The 20,689-nt window shown below is 40.9% G+C and overlaps 4 protein-coding genes across 5 annotated transcripts in view; 2 read left to right on the top strand and 2 right to left on the bottom strand.

Moving 5' to 3' along the window:
- Positions 1 to 1,650: 1,650 nt before the first annotated feature.
- LOC129762269 (uncharacterized) lies at positions 1,651 to 4,710 on the bottom strand. Its single transcript, XM_055760384.1, has 3 exons — positions 4,706 to 4,710; positions 3,772 to 4,322; positions 1,651 to 1,724 (listed from the first exon to the last, which is right to left on the bottom strand). The coding sequence occupies exons 1-3, from the start codon at positions 4,708 to 4,710 to the stop codon at positions 1,651 to 1,653; spliced, it is 630 nt and encodes a 209-aa protein (XP_055616359.1).
- Positions 4,711 to 4,761: 51 nt separating this feature from the next.
- LOC129762715 (delta(3,5)-Delta(2,4)-dienoyl-CoA isomerase, mitochondrial) lies at positions 4,762 to 6,034 on the top strand. The gene is made up of 3 exons (XM_055761223.1): positions 4,762 to 4,945; positions 5,009 to 5,053; positions 5,119 to 6,034. The coding sequence occupies exons 1-3, from the start codon at positions 4,897 to 4,899 to the stop codon at positions 5,979 to 5,981; spliced, it is 957 nt and encodes a 318-aa protein (XP_055617198.1). The 5' UTR covers positions 4,762 to 4,896; the 3' UTR covers positions 5,982 to 6,034.
- Positions 6,035 to 6,039: 5 nt separating this feature from the next.
- LOC129762716 (transcriptional adapter 1-like) lies at positions 6,040 to 7,209 on the bottom strand. Its single transcript, XM_055761224.1, has 2 exons — positions 6,303 to 7,209; positions 6,040 to 6,241 (listed from the first exon to the last, which is right to left on the bottom strand). The coding sequence occupies exons 1-2, from the start codon at positions 7,094 to 7,096 to the stop codon at positions 6,115 to 6,117; spliced, it is 921 nt and encodes a 306-aa protein (XP_055617199.1). The 5' UTR covers positions 7,097 to 7,209; the 3' UTR covers positions 6,040 to 6,114.
- A 4,257-nt stretch (positions 7,210 to 11,466) lies between these two features.
- Positions 11,467 to 20,689, top strand: part of LOC129778110 (GIGYF family protein Gyf) — a 38,419-nt gene continuing 29,196 nt past the window's right edge. The window contains exon 1 of one of the 2 annotated variants that reach the window (XM_055784838.1): positions 11,467 to 11,654. The gene's annotated coding sequence lies outside the window, so the exon portion shown is untranslated. Of the gene's footprint in view, positions 11,655 to 13,399; positions 13,420 to 20,689 lie in introns of those variants that run through there. The other variant, XM_055784914.1, reaches the window with a different exon arrangement.

Below are 20,689 nucleotides of genomic sequence, written 5' to 3'. Positions count from 1 at the left end.
TAACAGAACACGTGTACACCTTGTTAGCGAATGCCTAATAACAATGAGATTTATATTCTGCGAAGGTGTTGCAGATCAATCATTTCTTCATAAAACGATGTTTTTATGCATAATCTTTCGGGAAAACGCTAAAAAACTTATCGTTTGTTCCCAGTATATCAAAAAACAACATCAAGTTCAGTTGTCCCATGTTGATATTCTAGGCATAACAGTCTCACCATGAATTTTTAAACCCGTTATCAAGCTCGATTGATTCAGTGAGGGGATCTCATCAATGATTGCGTGTTTCTCAGTTGCTTATTTTGGTACATGGGACAACTATGCGTAGAACGGCAGTTAGGCAGTTTTTATACGAGTTCTGATACACATGATGCATCCTTTGATTGATATTTCATACGATTGTGATTTGATACGTATTTATATATGACCTAGCATGTGCAAAATTTATATGATTTAATGTTTGCTGGGTTGGTTTCAGATTAAAGAGCCCGGTATGGCAGCGGACGTGGGAACTGTTATGTATGCACTTGTCTAACTTCCAACCTGAGTGTACACGAGTTGTCAGTTAGAGACAGAATAACGAAATCGTAAGTCGCGTACATTTTATCGCTCGATTAATAATCATTATTTGAAATGAATACAATTAAATAAACGTTAAATTTATATGTTATCCAAACCGTGTTATTACTACGATTCGGGAAACCACCCACATATGCAACAATTTTGGTGTCAGAAGTGGGATTGGTCGAAGAAACCTCTCGCGCGCGGGAAGTGAGGTTATAATCGCATCGAAAGCACATTTTTCCGTCTAAAAAAATGGCTCAAATGAATCCCGAATTTATGGAGGCGCTATCCGCAATGATCGCGCAAGCCCTCAAAGCATCCATCGCGGGTGCCATCGATCAGGTCAATGCTGGTCAACAGGTTCCGGCCGGAGACGCTGCTGCTCCATCGCCGAAAGTACCACCGTTCACAATGCCAGAGTACCGTCCACCCGAAGGAACGTCCGTCGCTGATTACTTCAATCGATTCGAGTGGGCATTGCAGCTAAGTCACATTCCAGAAGCCCAGTTTGCACCCTTTGCACGAGTTCACATGGGAGCTGAACTCAATAACGCTTTGAAATTCCTTGTTACACCCCGTGATCCTGCTGAGATTCCCTATACCGAGTTACGTAACACCCTGGTCAACCACTTCGATCGTGCGAAAAATAAATTCGTCGAGAGCGTCAAATTCAGACACATCGTACAGCAAAAGGACGAAACCGTCGCACAGTTCGTTCTTCGTTTGAAGCAAGGTGCCGTCTACTGCGAATATGGCGATTTTCTGGACCGGATGTTGATCGAACAACTTCTACACGGACTTGAAGCACGAGATATCTGTGACGAAATCATCGCGAAAAACCCGGAAACGTTCAACGCTGCGTACGACATCGCGCACATGCTGGAAGCAACCCGGAACACGACACGAGAAGTTAACACGTTCACACAATTGACGTATTCAGAAGCTACTAACAAACTTGGCTACGAGAAGCCGAGAGCTAAGAAACCCCAACCTTATCATCCCACGACATCCTCTCACCGGAAACAACAATAAAATAAATCAGACGACAGATATCGAACCAAAAGTCACCCGAACAATGCTGGTGGATCAGGTTCCTGCAACGGCTGTGGTGGACAGCATCTGCGGAGTCAATGTCGTTTCCGTGACGTCACGTGCAACGTCTGTAACAAGAAGGGCCACATAGCCAAAGTCTGCCGATCAGGAAAATCGAAGTCCCAATACTCTTCCACCGATCAGGTTCAAACTCATGAAAATCCAGCTTCAGAAGTCGACTTGATACAGTCACTGAGTAAAATCCACAATGTATCTTCAACCGGAAAGAAAATGATCAACGTCGCAATCGACGGTCACCGCTTGCAAATGGAACTAGATACAGGAGCACCGTGTGGAATCATTGCTGAATCGACGCTGAAAAGAATCAAACCGAAGTTTTCTCTGCTACCAACAGACAGATAGTTCGATTTGGCAGAGGTCGCAGAGTAGATGGAAGGGTCCTCTATTGAATCCGTGTGAGACCGAGCAGTGACCGGTCCTCAATCTGGACAGGATTCGTGGTCTCTCATTCCTTTAACATCGTCAAACCTGACAATCGTGCCCTTGACTTTTCTGAGGATCTGCCCCCTCTCTGCAAACCACCTTTCGGTCCAAAAGGTGCGGAAAGAGTTGGTGATCCACAACTTCACATCGTCAAGCGGCACATCCCGAGTGAAGAACGGTCTTGTGTGTCCGATTCCGGCAAACTGGTCGGCCGCTTCATTCCCTGCGATGCCGTTGTGTCCGGGGACCCACATGAGCACAGTGTCGGGCAATATGTTCTTCCTGATGGCCTGTACCCATGGATGTTTGGACCTGGTCGAACCGATGGCATCAATGGCGCTTGCCGAATCGGAGACGACCAACAACGGCTTGGAAGATGAAGTTGTAGTTACCTCGAAGATGCCGGCCACTTCGGCCGAGAAGACCTGGCAGATGTCCGCGAGTTTCTTGCTGGAAATCAGACTATTATTATTATCGTTTACCCCAAATCCAACTCCCGATGGTCCTTTTGAGCCGTCCGAGTATCTGATCTCGTGGAGACGGTATTTTTCTGCTATGATGGCCTTGAAATATTCTAGCAGATCGATCGAGCTCGCCCTGGCTCGAAAGTTGTCCCTAATACCGTCCTCGACGAGAACAGTTGGGAACCTCCAGTCGTTCGCACCAAACCAGGATTGTTTTGCCACTGGGGGGAGGTTGGCGTGCGCCACCCGCTGCAGGATCGTGTTGCTAACTGGCAGTCCTGGCTACGATCGCCGAGTCTATGATCAGATCGAAAGGAGGTTCTCCAATTTCGGCGCAGACAGAGGCAGCTGGTGTTGATGTCAGGAGACTGGAGACAGTCCGTAGTGCTTTGTTGTAGATCGGTGCCAGAGATTTTGGGAGCTTGTCTCCAGCCAAACACGTCAGTTCTAGGCCATAGGTGAGGCGGCTGCTGATGATGGCTTTGGCCACCCGTAGCCGAATATTTCTGTTGTTGCTCCGGTGCGGTTTGGAAATGGTTTTCAGAAGGTTCAACCGGGTGGCACAGCTCTTCTTAACTTCCTCGAAATGGCGGAGGAAGTTAAGTTTGTGGTCAACAAACACTCCAAGGATCTTTAGCGTTTTTCGGCGGGGAATGTTGTTTTTGTATAGCTGGACCCTGGAGTTGGGACCCTGATGTCTATCGCTGCAAATCACCATATGGCCGCTCTTCTGCGCTGAAAGTCTAAATCCTCTCTCGGCCGCCCACCGGCCGATGGCATTGGTAGCTGCCTGTATCCTGATGCGTGGAATCCTATGGGTGTCACCCACTGCCATCAGAAGAATGTCGTCCGCGTAGACAAACACGAAGACTCCCCCAGACAGGACCTGGAACAGGGTATTCATGGCGACGAGAAAGAGGGTGACGGCAAGAACAGAACCTTGAGGTACTCCTGTTTCCTCGTGGAAAGCTCGGGAACTGAGTACCAATTTTGACCTCAAAGGTTCGGCGTGTGGCGAAGTTCTTGATGAAGTGCAGTAATTTCCCGTCAACGCCCCAATCTGCCAGAGTTTTCAGCACTAACGGGATCCATGTTCTGTTGTATGCCTTTTCTAGGTCCAGTGCTACCATCTCCATGTGCTGACGGTTCCTGTTGGCTTCGGCTATCACGTCTCCGAGGGTCGCGAAGTAATTGTTGGTGCCCATACCCGGTCGGAAGGCGAACTGTCGATAGTCCAATTTCCTATTTTCGGTTAGAAAGGTTACCAGGCGTCTATTCGCCATTCTTTCCAGAATCTTGGATGAACAGTTGTTGCTGCTTTGACCGATCTTAGGTATAGGTATTACTAGGCTGTGTCTCCAACCCTCGGGAAATTCGTGTGTATTCCACAGGTCGTTAAAGATGCTGAGAAGGGTGGACTGTCCGAGCTGAGACAACTGTTTCAGCATCTTATAGCCGATACCGTCAGGGCCAGTTGACTCACCTTTTGCGGAACGTAGGGCAACAGAAAGTTCCTCGATGGTGAAGTTCCGGTTGAGAGGATTATTAGGACGACTCATAGGGACCACAAAGTTGCTGACCGAAGTGATACCCGCTCCCTGTCGACGGATGAAATCGGGCTCATATTCGGAGATCGAGGACAATCCCGCGAAATATTCGCCGAGCGTGTTCGAAGTATCTACCGGATCGCTGAAGGTTATACCATCCACTTGAAGAATGGGATTGTGTGGCCTTCTCTTCCCATTTAGTGCATTTACTCTGCGCCAAAGATCCGCAGAGGACTGGTTTTCGTTGATAGACTCCAGAAAACCAGTCCAACTGTCTAACTTCGCCTTCCGGATTAACCGCCGTACTCTGATGTGTTGCGCTCGATACTAGTTCATGGCAGCTTCCTTCATTGGGTCTCCTACTGGTAGTCGTTTGGCCGTACGCAGAAACTTTCTCCGCTTCTTGACCTCCCACTTGATGTCCTCGGACCACCGTGAAAAATTGTATTTTGAAATTATTTCGTTATATCTCTCCTTCCATACATATCTGAGTAAATTTTCAACTTCTTATAAAAGATGATGAGCCGCTCAGATAAACATTTCGTTCAATTGTGCACATAGCCTTGAACCGTTCTGCCCATCCCTAGCTCAAACCGCATTTGAACATTGAAAACATGAGTTTTTATCTAACAATTCTTCTGGCAACACTGTTGCATACAAAACACCTGTTCAAAGTCCATTCCCAATCGCGGATAATATACTTTTTTTTATTATTTATAAGAAAGGTTTAACTGTTAGTTGGAATTGAAGATCCGACTTACATTCCTTACATTTTCAGTGCAAAAATGATTAAAAATTATTTACCGTTGCTACAGAAATCCATTAGAATTTCAGGTAATTCATTTAATTTCTAGGATTGGAATGTAAGACTCGATTCAATTGGTAACTGTTTTGCAGGTCAATCAGCATTGCAAGCTCCTGTCATGAGTACCAGTAACCCAGGTCAGTTTCATTTTTATAGAACGAAGGTTAAATTCTAGTTCTATCGTGATATCGTAATCTTCCAGTTCGTTCGCTATGCGCCGCCCCATCTGCCAATTATAATTTTGAAACGCTCAAACTTTCCACCCCGAAACCGTTTGTGGTGCACGTAGAACTGAACCGACCGGATCGGCTGAATGCCTTCAATAAGCGCATGTGGATCGAGCTGGGTGAGTGCTTTAGCACACTACACGACGATCAGGATTGTCGGGCGATTGTTCTGTCGGGCGGGAGCGCGAAACATTTCACCGCTGGAATAGATCTTCTGGATATGATGAAACTTGGCCAACAGCTGGGAGAGATTGATGACATTGGCCGGAAGGCTCGGTTGTTCGAAGGGCTCATCAAACTGTACCAAGATTCGATAAGCTCGTTGGAGCGATGCTACAAACCGGTCATTGCTGCCGTTCATGCTGCCTGTGTGGGCGCCGGAGTGGACTTGATCACGGCTGCCGATATTCGCTACTGCACGAGAGACGCCTGGTTTCAGGTTAAAGAGGTGGATATTGGCATGGCAGCGGACGTGGGAACGCTCCAACGGTTGCCGAAAGCGATCGGCAGTCAGAGTTTGGCGCGTGATCTATGTTTTACGGCGCGCAAGTTCAAAAGTGACGAAGCTCACAGTTGTGGACTTGTATCTGGTGTTTTTCAATCACGCGAAGATATGGTACAGAAGGCGATTGAATTGGCTGAACAGATTGCCAGTAAAAGCCCCATTGCTGTACAGGGAACGAAAAAGAACATGGTGTACTCGCTGGATCACACCAACCAGGAAGGGCTGGATCAGATACGCGAGATGAATATGGCTAATCTACAGAGTGAAGACTTCATCAATGCCGTGATGGCTCAGCAAAGTAAAGATGAAATGCCCATTTTTTCTAAGCTGTAAGGTTTATGGATTTCTTTTACTTCAATTTAATGGGATTGGATACTTTTTCAATAGTTTTGCTTGGTTTTTTATTTAATCATACCGATGAGTCATAGAACAACAGTAGTCTTAAAACGTAAGTGGAACGGGTCGTTCAAGAGAGCAGGCTGGATATCCTCTCCATATTCATGGAATAAACCGAATGTGAGGGGATGATGTGTCGGTTCAGCAAAGTTTTATATACATCGTATACGCTAATCTTTTTGAATTGGTTTGCGTACCTGCAAAGAAAAACTCGTTCTCAAAACGTTACTTCCAATCTTTTTTTTAAGTCAAACTCACGGTTCCTCACAAGAGGCTAAAAACATTGAATCACCCGCCGGTGGTTTAAGATAGGTGAGAGTGGTCATTTCCTTGTCCAACTCCATTGGCTCATCGTCCACTTTGGTCTTGGTAACGGTGTTTCGAATAAACGGATGTGGCAACGGACAGCCCACATCGTAAGCAAAAGTTCCATTTGCGGTGCTGCGGAAATGCTTCCGTCTCGTTATCACTGCCATGAGGACGTTTTTAAGCAGCACTTGCACCGATTGGACTATTAAATCAACCGCATTTTCTTCCACATTGAGCAATCCATTTTCCCAGGCACCAACCAGCAGCCTCCCCAGGACCAAACCGTTATCGGGCAGAAAGAGTTCCTGCACGGCATAACGTATAGTCGGAATGGTGGCACTCTGACTGGCGACCTGTTCATAATCCAGCAGTTCCTTCGGAATAAAATCGTGCACCGTGGCTGGCTCAAACGTAGCTCGATCCGAGGAGGACTTCGAGGAACGCTTACGTTTCTTCGAACTTCCACTACTTTTACCGTGGGTGCTTTCCGCGCCGTAACTGACACTTTGCGGAGGTGACACGGCATCGATTTTGTTCAAGATAGCCAGCAGGAACTTATTGTGCAGATGCATCTGGTCCGAGCTGAACAGTTTACGACATTCCAAATCAAACTCCTCCTTGGATGATTTCTTCCGGAACCACAGTTTCATATTGGCCAAATACACTGTCCACTTCTCGCCGAGAGCGTACATGAGCGCTTGCTTTGCGGTAATCACAGTGTCCACTTCCTCCGCGGATGTCATTTCGAATTAGATGGTTATGAGGAGATACAGGAAGGATATAACTAATTGTTCATCACTGAACTTGGACCGGTTGTTATTTTGTCGAAAATGAAATAAATAATAATTGTGCTCTATTACAGTGTCCCGTAGCGACGAGTAGCTGAACTTTTAAGTCAAGTGTTTAGTACTGATGAGGGATAGGAATTGCAACCGATTGACAGCGAACCTTCACCATTTGTATCATGCGTGTTTGTCCCTTGAGGTGCTCATACACTGTTTGACCGAAGTCAAATAAATTTTGATCTGAGGTACTGATGATACTGATCATATATATTTGACACCAAACACGACAAGTATTTAGTTCCTGTTTGTTTCAATCTTTTCGACATTTTTTACAATGTTTGATGTTTGACATTGTTTTCCACCGTTTTCCATACATATTCGAAGAATGAAGTAAATTTTCGTTCACAATTTTTATTTTAAAAGCATGTTTGTTTCACCTGAAAATCCATAATCATGGGGTTGAAACTGAACAAAAACAAATTTGCTATTATTTACACCATTGGATGCAGAAACTGATAATCTATCGATAATAAATTACCCGTGTCGTTCGAACGATTGACAACGGCTCCAAAACAAAAATTATGTGTAGCAGGTCGTGAAAAAATCAAATTGCATTTAACCAGGCCAAACCATAAATCAACAACATGACATCGGAGGATAGTGATCGTTTTCTCCATAAACATAGTTTTTCCTATTTATTCGAAACATCACCAGACTTCTCTGTTTCGGACAGCCCTCGGAAAAAGTAGCCGCTGAGATCTGAAAAGACCCTGAAGCTGTAAAACCGTGCCCTGAAGTGTAAAACCGTGTTAAAAGGATGATCTGGGATTGCGTTCAGCCATAACAAAACAAGTGTAATGCATTTCTTAGTCAATATACATACTATTTATGAAATATTATGAAAATCAGATCAGAAGGACCAAAGGCAGTGTAAAATTATAAAATTTTGAATCAAAATTCCTACTTCCTGTTGTTTGATTTGAATGTAGTCTTGACATTTACTTAACCATTTGTCGATTTTTTTTATTAGATTTTAAGAGGCGTAGCACTTAAGGCTTTTGCCTCAAACCATTTGTCGATACATTTCCGTTTTTTTCCACAAATAATTACCTATAATGGTATTGAATCGGTTGAGAATCATCATCAGACACAGTTTTTGTTTAATACGTTTTCGCAATTTCGAAAAAGATTTTCCAAAACAATACTCAGAAATTGACAGTTCAGCATAGTTGTATTGGTGAACCCGAGCGCGAACCCGTGAAACATCTCAGTGCGAAACTAACAGCTTTCGGGTTGAACCAAGTGCGAAACTGGGGTGAATAAAAAAACGCTTTGACATCAGTTAGGATGGCACTGAAACTGAACTGTGGCGACGGTACAGTGTCGGCATCTATTGTCCAAATACGTGGGTGAAGCATACGGGTAAGATAGGGTGTCGACATCAACGGAAATATTAAATGGTAATGAATTAGGCATAAGCTATTTAGGTTTCTATGAAAAAACACAGTTTTGAATTATTAATAAACCAATGAAAACAATTTCATAATGTTTATTGAATGCTTATAACATTTTGTTCTGAATCTTATTCAACCATTATTGAAAGATATTATAAAAAGAGATCAATCGTTGAAATTATAATTAGAAACCATTATTCTCACCAGTTTCGTTCAAGATTATTTCGTTGCTTGCAGAATATCTTTCAAATTATTTATGGGGATGTTTATTTGATATAATAAAATTAATTTTGATTGATAATTTTCATTTTGAAAATTTGTTTATTTCTCTTATGACTACGGAAGCTAGAGTTGCTGCATTTCTCCAAGCAATTAAAACGATCGTGTAGGGTTGCAGAATAACGATAATGTGGAATGGAGTGATTCTTGCTAGTATTGTCATTACCGATAATGTCAATGTTACTGATCGTGCAAGGACCGCTTTAGATAGATGATGTCATGGGTCAACTGTAAATGTTTATTTAAAAAGGATATGAAACGCTTTTCATCGTGATTTAATAAAAGTTGCTTCGTTAAAGAAAGTATAGCTTCTCATTAATTATCGAAATTTAATAATTTTTCTGTTCGTTGTTGAGAAGCTACATAAACTTTGCTTAACACTTTGGCGTCCGGCGACACCACAGTGGTTACGTGCGCATAGTATGGCCGGTGGTAGTGGCCGTAGTGGCCGGCGACAGCACTTTAGTATCGTTTGCATTCTGTTGGGGTTTTGTTTAGGTAACAATAACCTACACACGCCCAACAAGTTTTATATTTTCAAAATAGGGGAGGTGGGGAAATACGGACATTTTTTAAAGGAGGAACTTCAATTATATCTTTCGAAAATTAAGTTAAGTTTCTCCATACTTAAATGCAGTTTCTTGCATTTCAAAATACTGTTTTTTGAATAAATCGACCAAATATTTTTCAATGTTTTTACCAAAATCAAAACATACCGGAAAGTAGAACATCTGTCTATGCCGGACATATGGGGGGGAGGTGGTCTTGTGGGAATATGGACAAGTTTGTAATATTTACGTATGTATATCATCGAAATGTCATGAAAGTAGGGGAACAGAGTTGAGAACTTATGAAAACTGACGATGAGGTTAGTAAAACTCAAAAATTCAAAATTTCCTGATAATGTCAAGAACGGGCGGGGACTAGCCAAGTAATCCGAATTCGCGCTGCCGGCGCCAAGGGAATATTTTTTTATGAATGGTGCGGACGTCAAGATGTTAATACCTGTCAACGATTTTTTCTTTACTGGAAATGGCACACTTGCATATGATTTTTCATCCCTTGTTTATTTTAATTCAGGCTCTTCAGTAGAGATGGGCAAAACGGTTCATTTCAGTGAGCGGCTCAGAGCCGTGCGCTCAATGAGAAGAGCCGGCTGGACGATATTTTTTATATATGGCTTTTTTAATCACTAGAACTGATTGCTCTTGATCCATATAATATTGATTATGTCGAATTCCAGTCAGGAGAATATAGCAGTTTTCGATAGCGACACACTTTTCTCCCCGCTTTACATCCCAAAATTTTTTTAAATAGTTATAATGGAATGTTTTCATGATTAACTGTATTATATTAATTAAATTATTTTATTCGATACCCATATGCGGGAGTTGCACGAAAAAAGTAATTGGTCATTTTGGAGTTGGATTTATCATAAATAACTGTGCCCTACTAGTCGAGCCCTTTCATCTGATATCCATATGATGGGGTTTTCAGAAGAAATGTAGTCTGTCATTTTATAACGGCAGCCATCTTGGATTTCCATTTTACATGAAAAACTGTGTCCTACTAGTAAAGTCCTTTCATTGGATATTCATATTGATGGGGTTTTTAAAAAAATACATATTTCGCCATTTTGGAGAGGCAGCCATTCTGGATTCGCATTTTTCATAAATAACTGTGTTCTACTATTCAAGCCCTTTCATTTGACACCCATATTGATGGAGTTTGGACGAAATTTGTTTGTCTGCTATTTTGTAAACGCCGCCATCTTGGATTTACGGTTCGCCAGAACGAGCGTACGATCCACGGTTCTTTACCAATTTTTTATGAACCGCATTTCTTTTTTGAACCGTGGTTCTCAAATGACCAGCTCTTGAAGAAGAGCCACGGCTCATCAAAGAACCGTGGGTTTTTTTCTGAACCGTGGTTCATTCAAGAGCCGTTCATTTGAGAGCCGCGGCTCATTTTTGAAGAACCGTGGATCGTAGCTCTCTCTGACGAACCGGCTCAAATGAGCGGCTCGTGAGCGCTCGCCCATCTCTACCCAGCAAACATTAAATCGTATAACTTTGCACATGATAAGTCACATATAATTTCGTATCAAATCACAATCGCATAAAATATCAATCAAAATATCGATCATATATATCTAAAATCGCATAAAATGCAAAAACACGATTTTTCATGTCATCGATGGATTGAGTGGTAACGTTGTCGTATCAAATCGCATATCAGTCCAAAAAGCATCGCATATCGATATATACGGCTTTATATGCGTACAAAATATGGCATATACGTATATCGCCTCCATTTTTGTGTGTATATGCTAGTTATCTGCATCATATATCATACAAATGTGTCTTGGTTGTATGTATATCGCCTCCAATTATAGCTATTAATACGACTTAATGTTTGCTGGGTACTCTTCAGAGTGCTGATCATGTGACAATTCAATATTTTCGGTGACAGCGTCCTCATTTAGAACAGGCACCTTCCTACCCCTTACCGTCGAGAGGGAGAACCTTTTTTGTTCGCGACCTGCTGCGCTCGACAGATTCGACTCGCGATTTCGCACTCACTCCGTCCAACGTTAGTACTAAATTTTCCATTCATGGTGTTTTTGTTGTCTCTCAAACACGCAGGCGGCGGTATTTTGGCTCTCGGGGATTAATCCGAAATATTATTCCGAATTTCTTGCTTGTGCGGCAGATCAAACGGGTGCGATTTCGTGCGGAAAGTGTTCTCTAGTGGGCAGTGCATCGTTTACGTGTGGAATTCAGGTAAGCAGCGACCGATAACGATGTACAATTCCATCGCAAAAAGGGTCTTCAAATGTAGCAGCAGCAGCAGCAGAGCCGTGAGGAGAAAAATTTTCTACGATTGCTGCGCTTCCATTGCTTTCTTGTTCCCCGTATCATATCGCGATGTATGAGAGTGTGTATGTGTACGTGTATGAACCACCAGTGTCGACGACGGCGACGACCACGGATACGGGGCTACTTGGATTATACCTTGCCTCGGCTAATAATTAGAAACTGCGTGAATGTGTGATGTCTTATTTCTTTTTTTTTTCACATGTTCTATCCGTCGCTTCGCAAACATGATTTTACCCCGAGGAGGGCTTTTGCACCGTTTCCGGAAGATTGACCTTCCTCTGGCATGCAAATACGACTATGACACACGGGAGGGCATGGATTGCGAATCGAAACGAATTGCATATCTTCGGGGCGACGGAAGAATTGTGCATTCTCTTTTTGTACTGTTTTCTAGGTTAGGCAAATGTCAAAAATCAGATTGGTTCGGGGGAAGACAAAGTTCGTCTGCATGCGAAAATCGCCTTCTTGCTGCTGGAAGTGTTTGCTTGGTATTCTCCACAGGAAGCGGAACATAGTGCCATTTGTAACCTACGATTCTAGATCGGGATTTAGGAACTCAGGCAGCAGGAAAAAATTAGGACGTGGATGAAAATTTTGACAGTTCGACTAGAGAGAGGGACTATGACGTCACGCACTAATGCTTCGGTGTGTAACTCTGCTAGATAGTGGACGATGAGTGAGGACATTAGTGGACAAAAGTTTGCTTTTTCTTATTTGAATCTCTATTTCTCAAATCCTTGGGATGTTTTGATACGCAAATGGATTTGTTTGTGTTCATACAGTTGGTGTGATGTAGCAGCTGACAATTCGAGGATTTGAAGCAAGAAAAAAGAGTTTTGTTTGATTCCACTATATTGACGAAATGTTCATTATCCGCAGCTCACCGTTCACCACTGAACCAGGGAATGAAGATACCGAAAGCAAATATGATTGTATGTGTGGCGTAGTAGTGGGTATGACATAAGCTTCTGGTTACTATACTCTACTTGCTGCTGTTATTGCCCCCGATCCAAGTAAACTTCCTGCCAGATTGGTGGGGTCTTTAGTTTCAAGAGACACTCAGAAAAATGACACACTAGTCGGGATAGGAAGTGAGAATTTGCTCTGGTCCTCACCAAAGAAATGGAAGTAAAACATTTGGCACGCACCTTGATGCTTAATTTTTTTTTCTTTGATATGCTATTTTTATTTCATCTGATTACGGACGGCGAAAACAACGCAGAATCTTTTTCGTTTTTTTTTCTTCTCAATGATCTCTACACATTAGCGTAGTAGCAGGATATGAATGTTGGAAAACAAGCATGGTTTGCGCTTAGTGTTCTCAGTATCGACCAAGTAGGCGCAGTGGAGGAATGCCTCTGTTTGAGTACAACTTTGTTTACAAGTTTTGAAATACCAGTCAATGACATTTGGCAGCCAAGAAGTCCTTGGAGCGACGGTGTAAAGTGTGAAGTGAAGCAGTAGAATTAGTCTGCACTGTTATGCCGTTCAGTTTTTCGTGTTTGTGTGAGACCAATCGTGTTTGATCCGACCCAGAGGTTTTGATGCGAAATTGGAACCAGTGAACTAAGGAAGGTGGATAAACAAACGGCGGATGTGTATGCGAGCAAATTGCGAAAGTTGCACGGATTAAAACGACGTCAAAGGCTGGAAGATTCTGAAGATTGAAGTGAGTCCGTTATAATGTACAATAAGGGGAACGATATCTATTAGATAGTATTTCCGGATCGAATTATGAGCAGTTCTATCGATTTCTTGGTTATTCCTACTTCAGTTTTACCACAACTATTTGTACAATATTTTTGGATCCCATAATGATTCAAAGGTAGATTTGCAGTATGCCCTGCAAGATAAATTTCCTATTGGATAATGTCAATAGGGCGGTTCTTTAGTCCGATAAAAGCATGTCGAGCTTCTGGATTAGATTGATATTCATTACTCATTCATTGAGGTATTCGATATTGGAAAGGAAACTGGCTGTGTAACCGTGGTCGCGCATTCGAAAACCGGTAATACTGCGTTTCATCATATTTTTAATTTGCGCTCAGTCGTCGCCCCATGCTAGAAGACTGAGCGACGTATCCTCATGTATCATGAAATTTTGATAGTTTGAATTTTACCCCTGAAAAATCATGTTTGCTAAGCGACTTAACGCGGTTTGGGTTAACGTGAAATGCTATATTTATTTGATTTCTAGTAAAAATATGTATAAATGAATGCTACTAATCACAATTAAAATATTATATGTACTTAGACGAGCAATCTGAAATGTGAGGAATTTCCCGTTTGGTGATTGTTGAGTGAACATCGTTTGCCGGCGAGCGTCGAGCGGGAATGAATTGTCTTTCTGAAGACATGAAGAGAAGTTTAGGTTAAGTTTCCCAGAAGGGTCGTTTTCAGGGCTAGGGGCGAATGATCTGAAAAAGTTTGAAGCCTCTCTTATATGCACAAAAAAGGAAAAATGTGAAGTCTGAGAACTAGTGTGATCAGTTTCCAGCGGTCTTTATAAATTCGTCTATCGCCTATAGTGGCTGACGCTGTGAATGTCAATGTAAATGACTCACCAGGTGCTTCAACAGGCAGAGTCGTTACATAACATATCTCCTGTTATTTTTCCTAAAAACTAGGCGAAATTTGCAAATTTATAAGCGGTTACTACATCCAAAGTTATTTGTAACAGCGAAACTCGCATATAATACATATTTGACAGGTCTCTTTTAAGATTTGTTCCAGTTTACGGTTAAGATGCATGAATTATGCCTGCGAAAAATCAACAGCCCACCTCCGATTCGAACGGGAAACGCTTAGGAGTAAGATGTCCAGTTATGACTGAAAACATCGGTTTGTAGCGATTGTTTCGCATATAAAAAGTGGTATGAATTACTATCTCACGAAGGGTATGATAACCTGCAGAATGCCAATAATGTTGAGAACCTGAAGATCTAGTCCTCGAAAGGAAGGAGAAAAATTTGGAATCATCCAGCTGCTTGATCTATTAATTCAAATTCAAATCAAGAATGAGAACTATCCCGATCTGCGTGGAACCGTTCGGAACAAGCGCTCGAAGACAATGGATTGACTAGGAAAGTAGAACTTCCATACAAACTTCTCCATTTGACTCTGGAAATCTGAGATACCACGGCAATGTCTTTCAACGAGGTTGTGGCTATTTAGAAAAAGATAAATGATTGGATTTAAAGTCACTGTGGATCGGAAAATAGTTCATGCCAACCACAAATTAGTCGTGAATCAGATGAACATTGTGATCAAGTTCGGCAGAGCTAGGTAATGCTATTTATATGGGCAACCCATATGTTTCCTCGACAATCGTAAATAGACTTCAAGCTCAATAATGCTCCGCACGGGTGCAAGAAATCAAGTCAAGTTTGGAATCGGAAACTTGGAAACATCAGAAACAGAGATATTTGAATTTCGTAGGTGTCCGACCCCTGCATTTACGTGAGTAACTATGTGAAGAAAATTCTTATAGTGCCCATCTGCGTTAACGAACTGATCATCTTCATCAGTGATGAAGCATAGGGAAACAAGCTCTGAGAGAATCTTAGCAGTCACTTCCACAATAAATTACTTCGGAGGGCTAAGCATTGCGTTGAGATCCGGATCGAGAAGTCATGTTATGGAGTAACAGCCGATGCAAAATAAGATGTACCAAGTCGAATTGCTAGAAAGAGTGGTCTAGAGATGCGGTACTTAATCCCTGATGAAACGAATACCGTATAGTGATGGCGTATAGATTAGAGAGATTCAATTACACCCGTGGAATCGTAGAGCCAGCGATGTGGCCAATTTCACCATACGGCTCGGCAGTAGCCAAATGTGTGCAAGTCTCCAACGAGGAACTCGTGGCTGTGGCGAAAAGCCTGAAAGTGATAAAAGTGGACTGAAATCCCCAAGTGGTGATCCAAGAGTCCACGAACATTTTAAAAATGTTGCTGCAGAAATGCCTAGACTTCCCCGACAAAAGAAGGTGTTGGTGTTGTTGCCTAAATCAGAGAAGTCACCGGGATGTTCAGCTTCGTATAGACACATACAGTGAAAGCTCTTTATAGCGACTCTAGTCCATATTTTTGATGAATTAATTCGAATTGTGCGGCACATTGAATTCATTAGACAATGTTGTCTTTTTAGTACCCTTTTCGAACCTGTGATTTATGTCCAATTTATTTCTAGCGTTGAAGATTTTCGTGTATTTCAACTCATTTTGGGCAGTGAATGTTTTCGAAGTGAAACAAACGATACTTTAAGTTATTGCCTGGATTTGATAACAAAAGTTTTATCCATATAACAATTGCGCAAACAATACATTAATTTTCAAATTTATTGAAAATTAATGTAATTTTATTCTTCGATTTCGACTTCGGACGGGATTCTTGTACAATAATTCTTCGATTAATTTGTTTCAATAAGCTTTCCCTATCTTTTATGGTTTCAATTTCTGTTTTTGTAAGTATCCGAAAATTTTAATCAGTTAGGCGTGAACAGATGTTCACAGTTGATCAAACCTTATAATACACAACATAGACTATTTACGTTCATAGGCACTGACACAAACACTATGAGTGGAGTGAAATTGAAAATTGTCGCAATAGAGAATGTTATGTTTTAGTAAAAAGAAGCGATAATGTGTCGTTATAGGGAAAGGTCATTATAGAGAAATGTCGCAATGAAGAAAAAAAATTATGCGATTTTGAAGGGACCTTTGGATATGTCGTTATAGAGAGCTTTGACTGTATTTATGTACGATATACTCGGGAAACTACTGGAAAGGACCAACCTCAATTGGGTGTCTAAAACGGATTTATACGTAGTATTCGATATAATGAATCATCAAATCGCAGTAGCTAAATTTGATAAACGTTTCCCGAAGGAAGTCATCTTGAACCGTTTTTATTTCTACTGTACATGAATAATGTCAACCTTATTCTAAAATGCCTCAAACTCTCGTATGCTGATGACCTGAAGCTATTCTACACGACAGAGAATCCACAAGACACAGTTTTTCTGCAACAACAGCTAGAAGCATTCGCTGAATGGTGTCGTATTAACCGAATGTCACTAAACATGTTCACATGCGCCGTGTTTCATATGGATACAAACACTTTCTTCTTCACTTGGGTTATGCTATGACAGGCGTACAATTACAGCGAAAACCGACTGTCAAGGACTTGAGCATCCTGATCGATTCGTCGCGTCCGAAGCATTTTCGCAGTTGGGATTCCTCTTTCGTTTCGCCAAAAAAAATTTGGGATGTCTATTGCCTAAAAGCTTAGCACTGTTCAACTGTGCACCCTGTTCTGAAATATTTATCGGTTATCTGGTCTTATTACTACACAATGAAATTCAATATATTGGGCCGGTACAGCGAAAATTCAGCCGATTTGCTCTACATCTTCTCAGGTGAACAGATCCTGTCTAGTTTAAGAACTGTTGCATGCTTATTAACCTGGAGTTACTAGAAGAAAGACGCAACGGGGCCAAAGCACTTTAGATATTAATATACGTCGCTGCTGTCTCTGTACGGACTCGTTTCTCAGTATCTCTGTTGCTAGAATTAATTATGGTTTACATGCACCGATGCGGAATATGCCTCGTCTTTACATAGGCGTTTTTCTTATCTTTTTATTCTATTAGGCTCATTTAGCACTTCAGCTGTAACAGAGCCGAATTTATTCGTGTACATTTTTTTTATCTAATCGATAATTATCGATAATTATAATTAAACTACACAATGTCGCATTTTTCGGCGTAATAGTATTCCTATTGTTCAAGCAGTTGATATGAAGGTTAGGGTTAACATATCTACAGAATAATCTGTATTTATACAGATTTTCTAGACTTTTTCAAATTAAGAATCTGTAGCTACAGATTACAGATTTTTTAAGTTTCATACAGAATTTACAGATTTTTCAAAATAATGTTCCAATATTAATTATGGCTTGATGTCAATAATATTTCTATTTTACCAATTTTATTTTATTCATATGGGATTTGAATCAGTCTGAATTAGAGATGGGCAAATCAGCTCATTGTGATGAGTAACTCAGAGCCGTTGAGCTCATACAATTGAGCTGATCATTTAGAACTGCTCTTCAGCTCAGTTGAATTTTGCGGTTGTTCACACAATTGTATCTGACACGTAACTACTATGGGACATCGTAGAGCGTATGTTTTCTAAATAGGCGAATTGTATTTGTAATTATATACAAACTAAGACTGATACGAATTCTAATAATATAATATGCAACAAATATTGAATGCAGAAATCCAACTTTGGAGATGCTGAATTTAAACAACGGGAGAACCAAGAGTAGCCAAATGAAACCGTTTAGAAATATGAATATTTAAGATTTATGGTTTTCCTCACATTCGTGTTTCTCATATTTTCTTCTTTCTATACTTTTTTCTATTTTCCTTCAGAAATATAGCCTTAAACAACGTTTTTAGTTAAAACTACCGAGAGAAACTTTTATTTTGCATTCACACTCGCAAGGGTAATATAATTTTTTTTCACAAATAGGCACAACGCGAAATAATGAATCGCTATGACTAAGGTCAAAAAGAGACAGACACCCTCTTTCTCTATTAGATTAGTAAATGCGAAAATAGTATTTGTTTTATCCTAGAAGTCTGTTCCGCATAGAAGTCCATTATCATTATCAATCCATTACCAATGAATCATCAGCATTGATGTCGGGTAATTTTTTAATTGTTTTGATTCATTCATGTTTAAATGAAATATAATATTTAAATTCCATTTGCAAACAGTTATTAATATAATAATGATTTTTATTTCTTAATGCGTTGTATGGAAAATATAATTAAAAAACGGGCGATTTAATATAATTCTTTCGCATCTTCAAACTCACACTCTCTGCAGCTCTGCCGCTCCACAGCTCCGGAGCTCTTCAGCTTAACAGTTCTTCAGATCAACAGCTCTTAGCTCAACAGCTCATCAGCTCAGTAGCTATTCAGCTCATCAGCTCAGTAGCTCTTCAGCTCCGATGTGAGATGAAGAGCTGCGTTTTTTTTATTGTGAGTCGATCCGAATCCGCTCACTATGATGAAGCGAGTCGGATGAACAGGTCATGAGCGGATGGCACATCTCAAGACTGAATGGGTGTATGAATTTTGGCATTGTCCTGCTTTCTTGTGTTTGATCTAAGGCGAAAAGATGCAAAAGTATGTGTCATCGGCTAGCTCTACAACAAATAAATTATACTATTTATCATTTCCTTTCAAAAGCATAATGAATGTAAATTTTAAAAGTGCGGTCATACTGTCGTCAAAGTTGGTTTGAAAGTTCTTGTTTTAAGGATTGTCTGAAACGATCATCGATACCTTTTTAAGTAATTTTTGGGAACATTGTAATTGACTAGTACCAATTAAAAAACTAGATATCGGTAATTTCACGAAAATTGTCCAACTTTGAACGATTTTTGCTTAGACATTTCATTCGCGATGTATTTGCTCCTATCGATTCGGACACCGCCTAATACAGTGAAGCCCCGATTATCCACGAGCGGACGATCTGCGGAACTGATTATTCGCGACAGTAGATCTATAGGCCTTCCTGGAATTTGAATTTGTTATGATATCAATAGCTTGCTTTCAGAGCAATGTTTAAGCTATTGAAACGGTTTTTTGGACCAATAAGTGATAATCATATAACTCGTTGACGCTTTCTATTTCGGATGAAGTGATTAATATAACACATATTCAGCCGGTAAAGAGGTATTAACGTTCAAAACCTTGCAGTCCAGCGTCAATTTCTCGTTTTCGAAACTTTGAACTTACACCCCGGGACAGAAATGAAAGACGTAGTCCTACGTCAAAAACATTTCAAAAAGAAAATAATATACTATAAAAATGAGCTGAGGAAATAAAACAAAAAGTCTAGAAGATATACAGTGATAGACATTCGTTTAGCCGTACTTGAAAAAAAAACAGGAAGTGGGTTATATCTATGGTATAACCGCAAGGGTGACGTAGGACTATCGTTGATTTAGAGATCATTTGTATGAAGTTGAATCTGAATTCATTCTGAATGAATGAATATTTGGAGAACTTCGAAAACGAGAGCGTTACGTTGGAGGCACAAGGTTTTATGCATCCAATATTGGATACGGAAATATCCTACTGATGGGGAAGAATAATCTTCAGAAGCTATCCTGTTGATTGCGATTGATTGAAAAATCACAAAACCAAATGTATTTGGTCACAGTGTTACGTGGATAGAAAACATTGAAATAAACTCTTTCATATGAATGTAATTTTAAATTCCCAGAGGAACTGGCAGATTATTTTCAGTAACGATTAGATATTTCCACATTTTCCTCGATACTGGAAGCCCACCAGTGGTTAATGCTAACTCGATAACCATCTGTTAATAGCACTTGATTGAAACATATTTGATCACAGTGTTACATGGATAGAAAACATTCAAATAAACTCTTTCACATGAATGTATTTTTAAATTCCTAGAGGAACTGGCAGATTATTTTCCGGATCTTTCTCGATCCAAACGGAATGAATTCCGTGCGTGTATGTGTGTGTGTGTGTAGCGGCTGCTTCGAGATCTTCCCGGGAAACCGTTTGTAGCATCACTCTCCTCCTGATGGATTCCCTTCTGGCCTAAGGTGCACAAACAGGCTCGTGACACCGTTCATCCGCGCTTTCATGATAAATGAAGAGCTTCACCACAACAGCGACAACATGCTCCAATCGCTGTTCAATTAGAACTGAGTGGATTTCCGAGCGGCGCTCGCTTATATACCGATTGGTGATTTCAATAGCCTATTTTGAAAGCAAATTTAAGACTATTGAAACAAGTTTTTGGATCAGAAAGTAACAAGTATAGAACGCGTAGACATTTTATCTTTCGAATGAAGTGTTTATCATACCATTTCGTTCAGATGTTT

This window comes from Toxorhynchites rutilus, chromosome 1 (assembly GCF_029784135.1).
Source record: "Toxorhynchites rutilus septentrionalis strain SRP chromosome 1, ASM2978413v1, whole genome shotgun sequence".
Lineage (NCBI taxonomy): Eukaryota > Metazoa > Arthropoda > Insecta > Diptera > Culicidae > Toxorhynchites > Toxorhynchites rutilus.
Note: the sequence above shows the minus strand (reverse complement) of the source record. Positions and strands in the feature narration are given on the sequence as shown.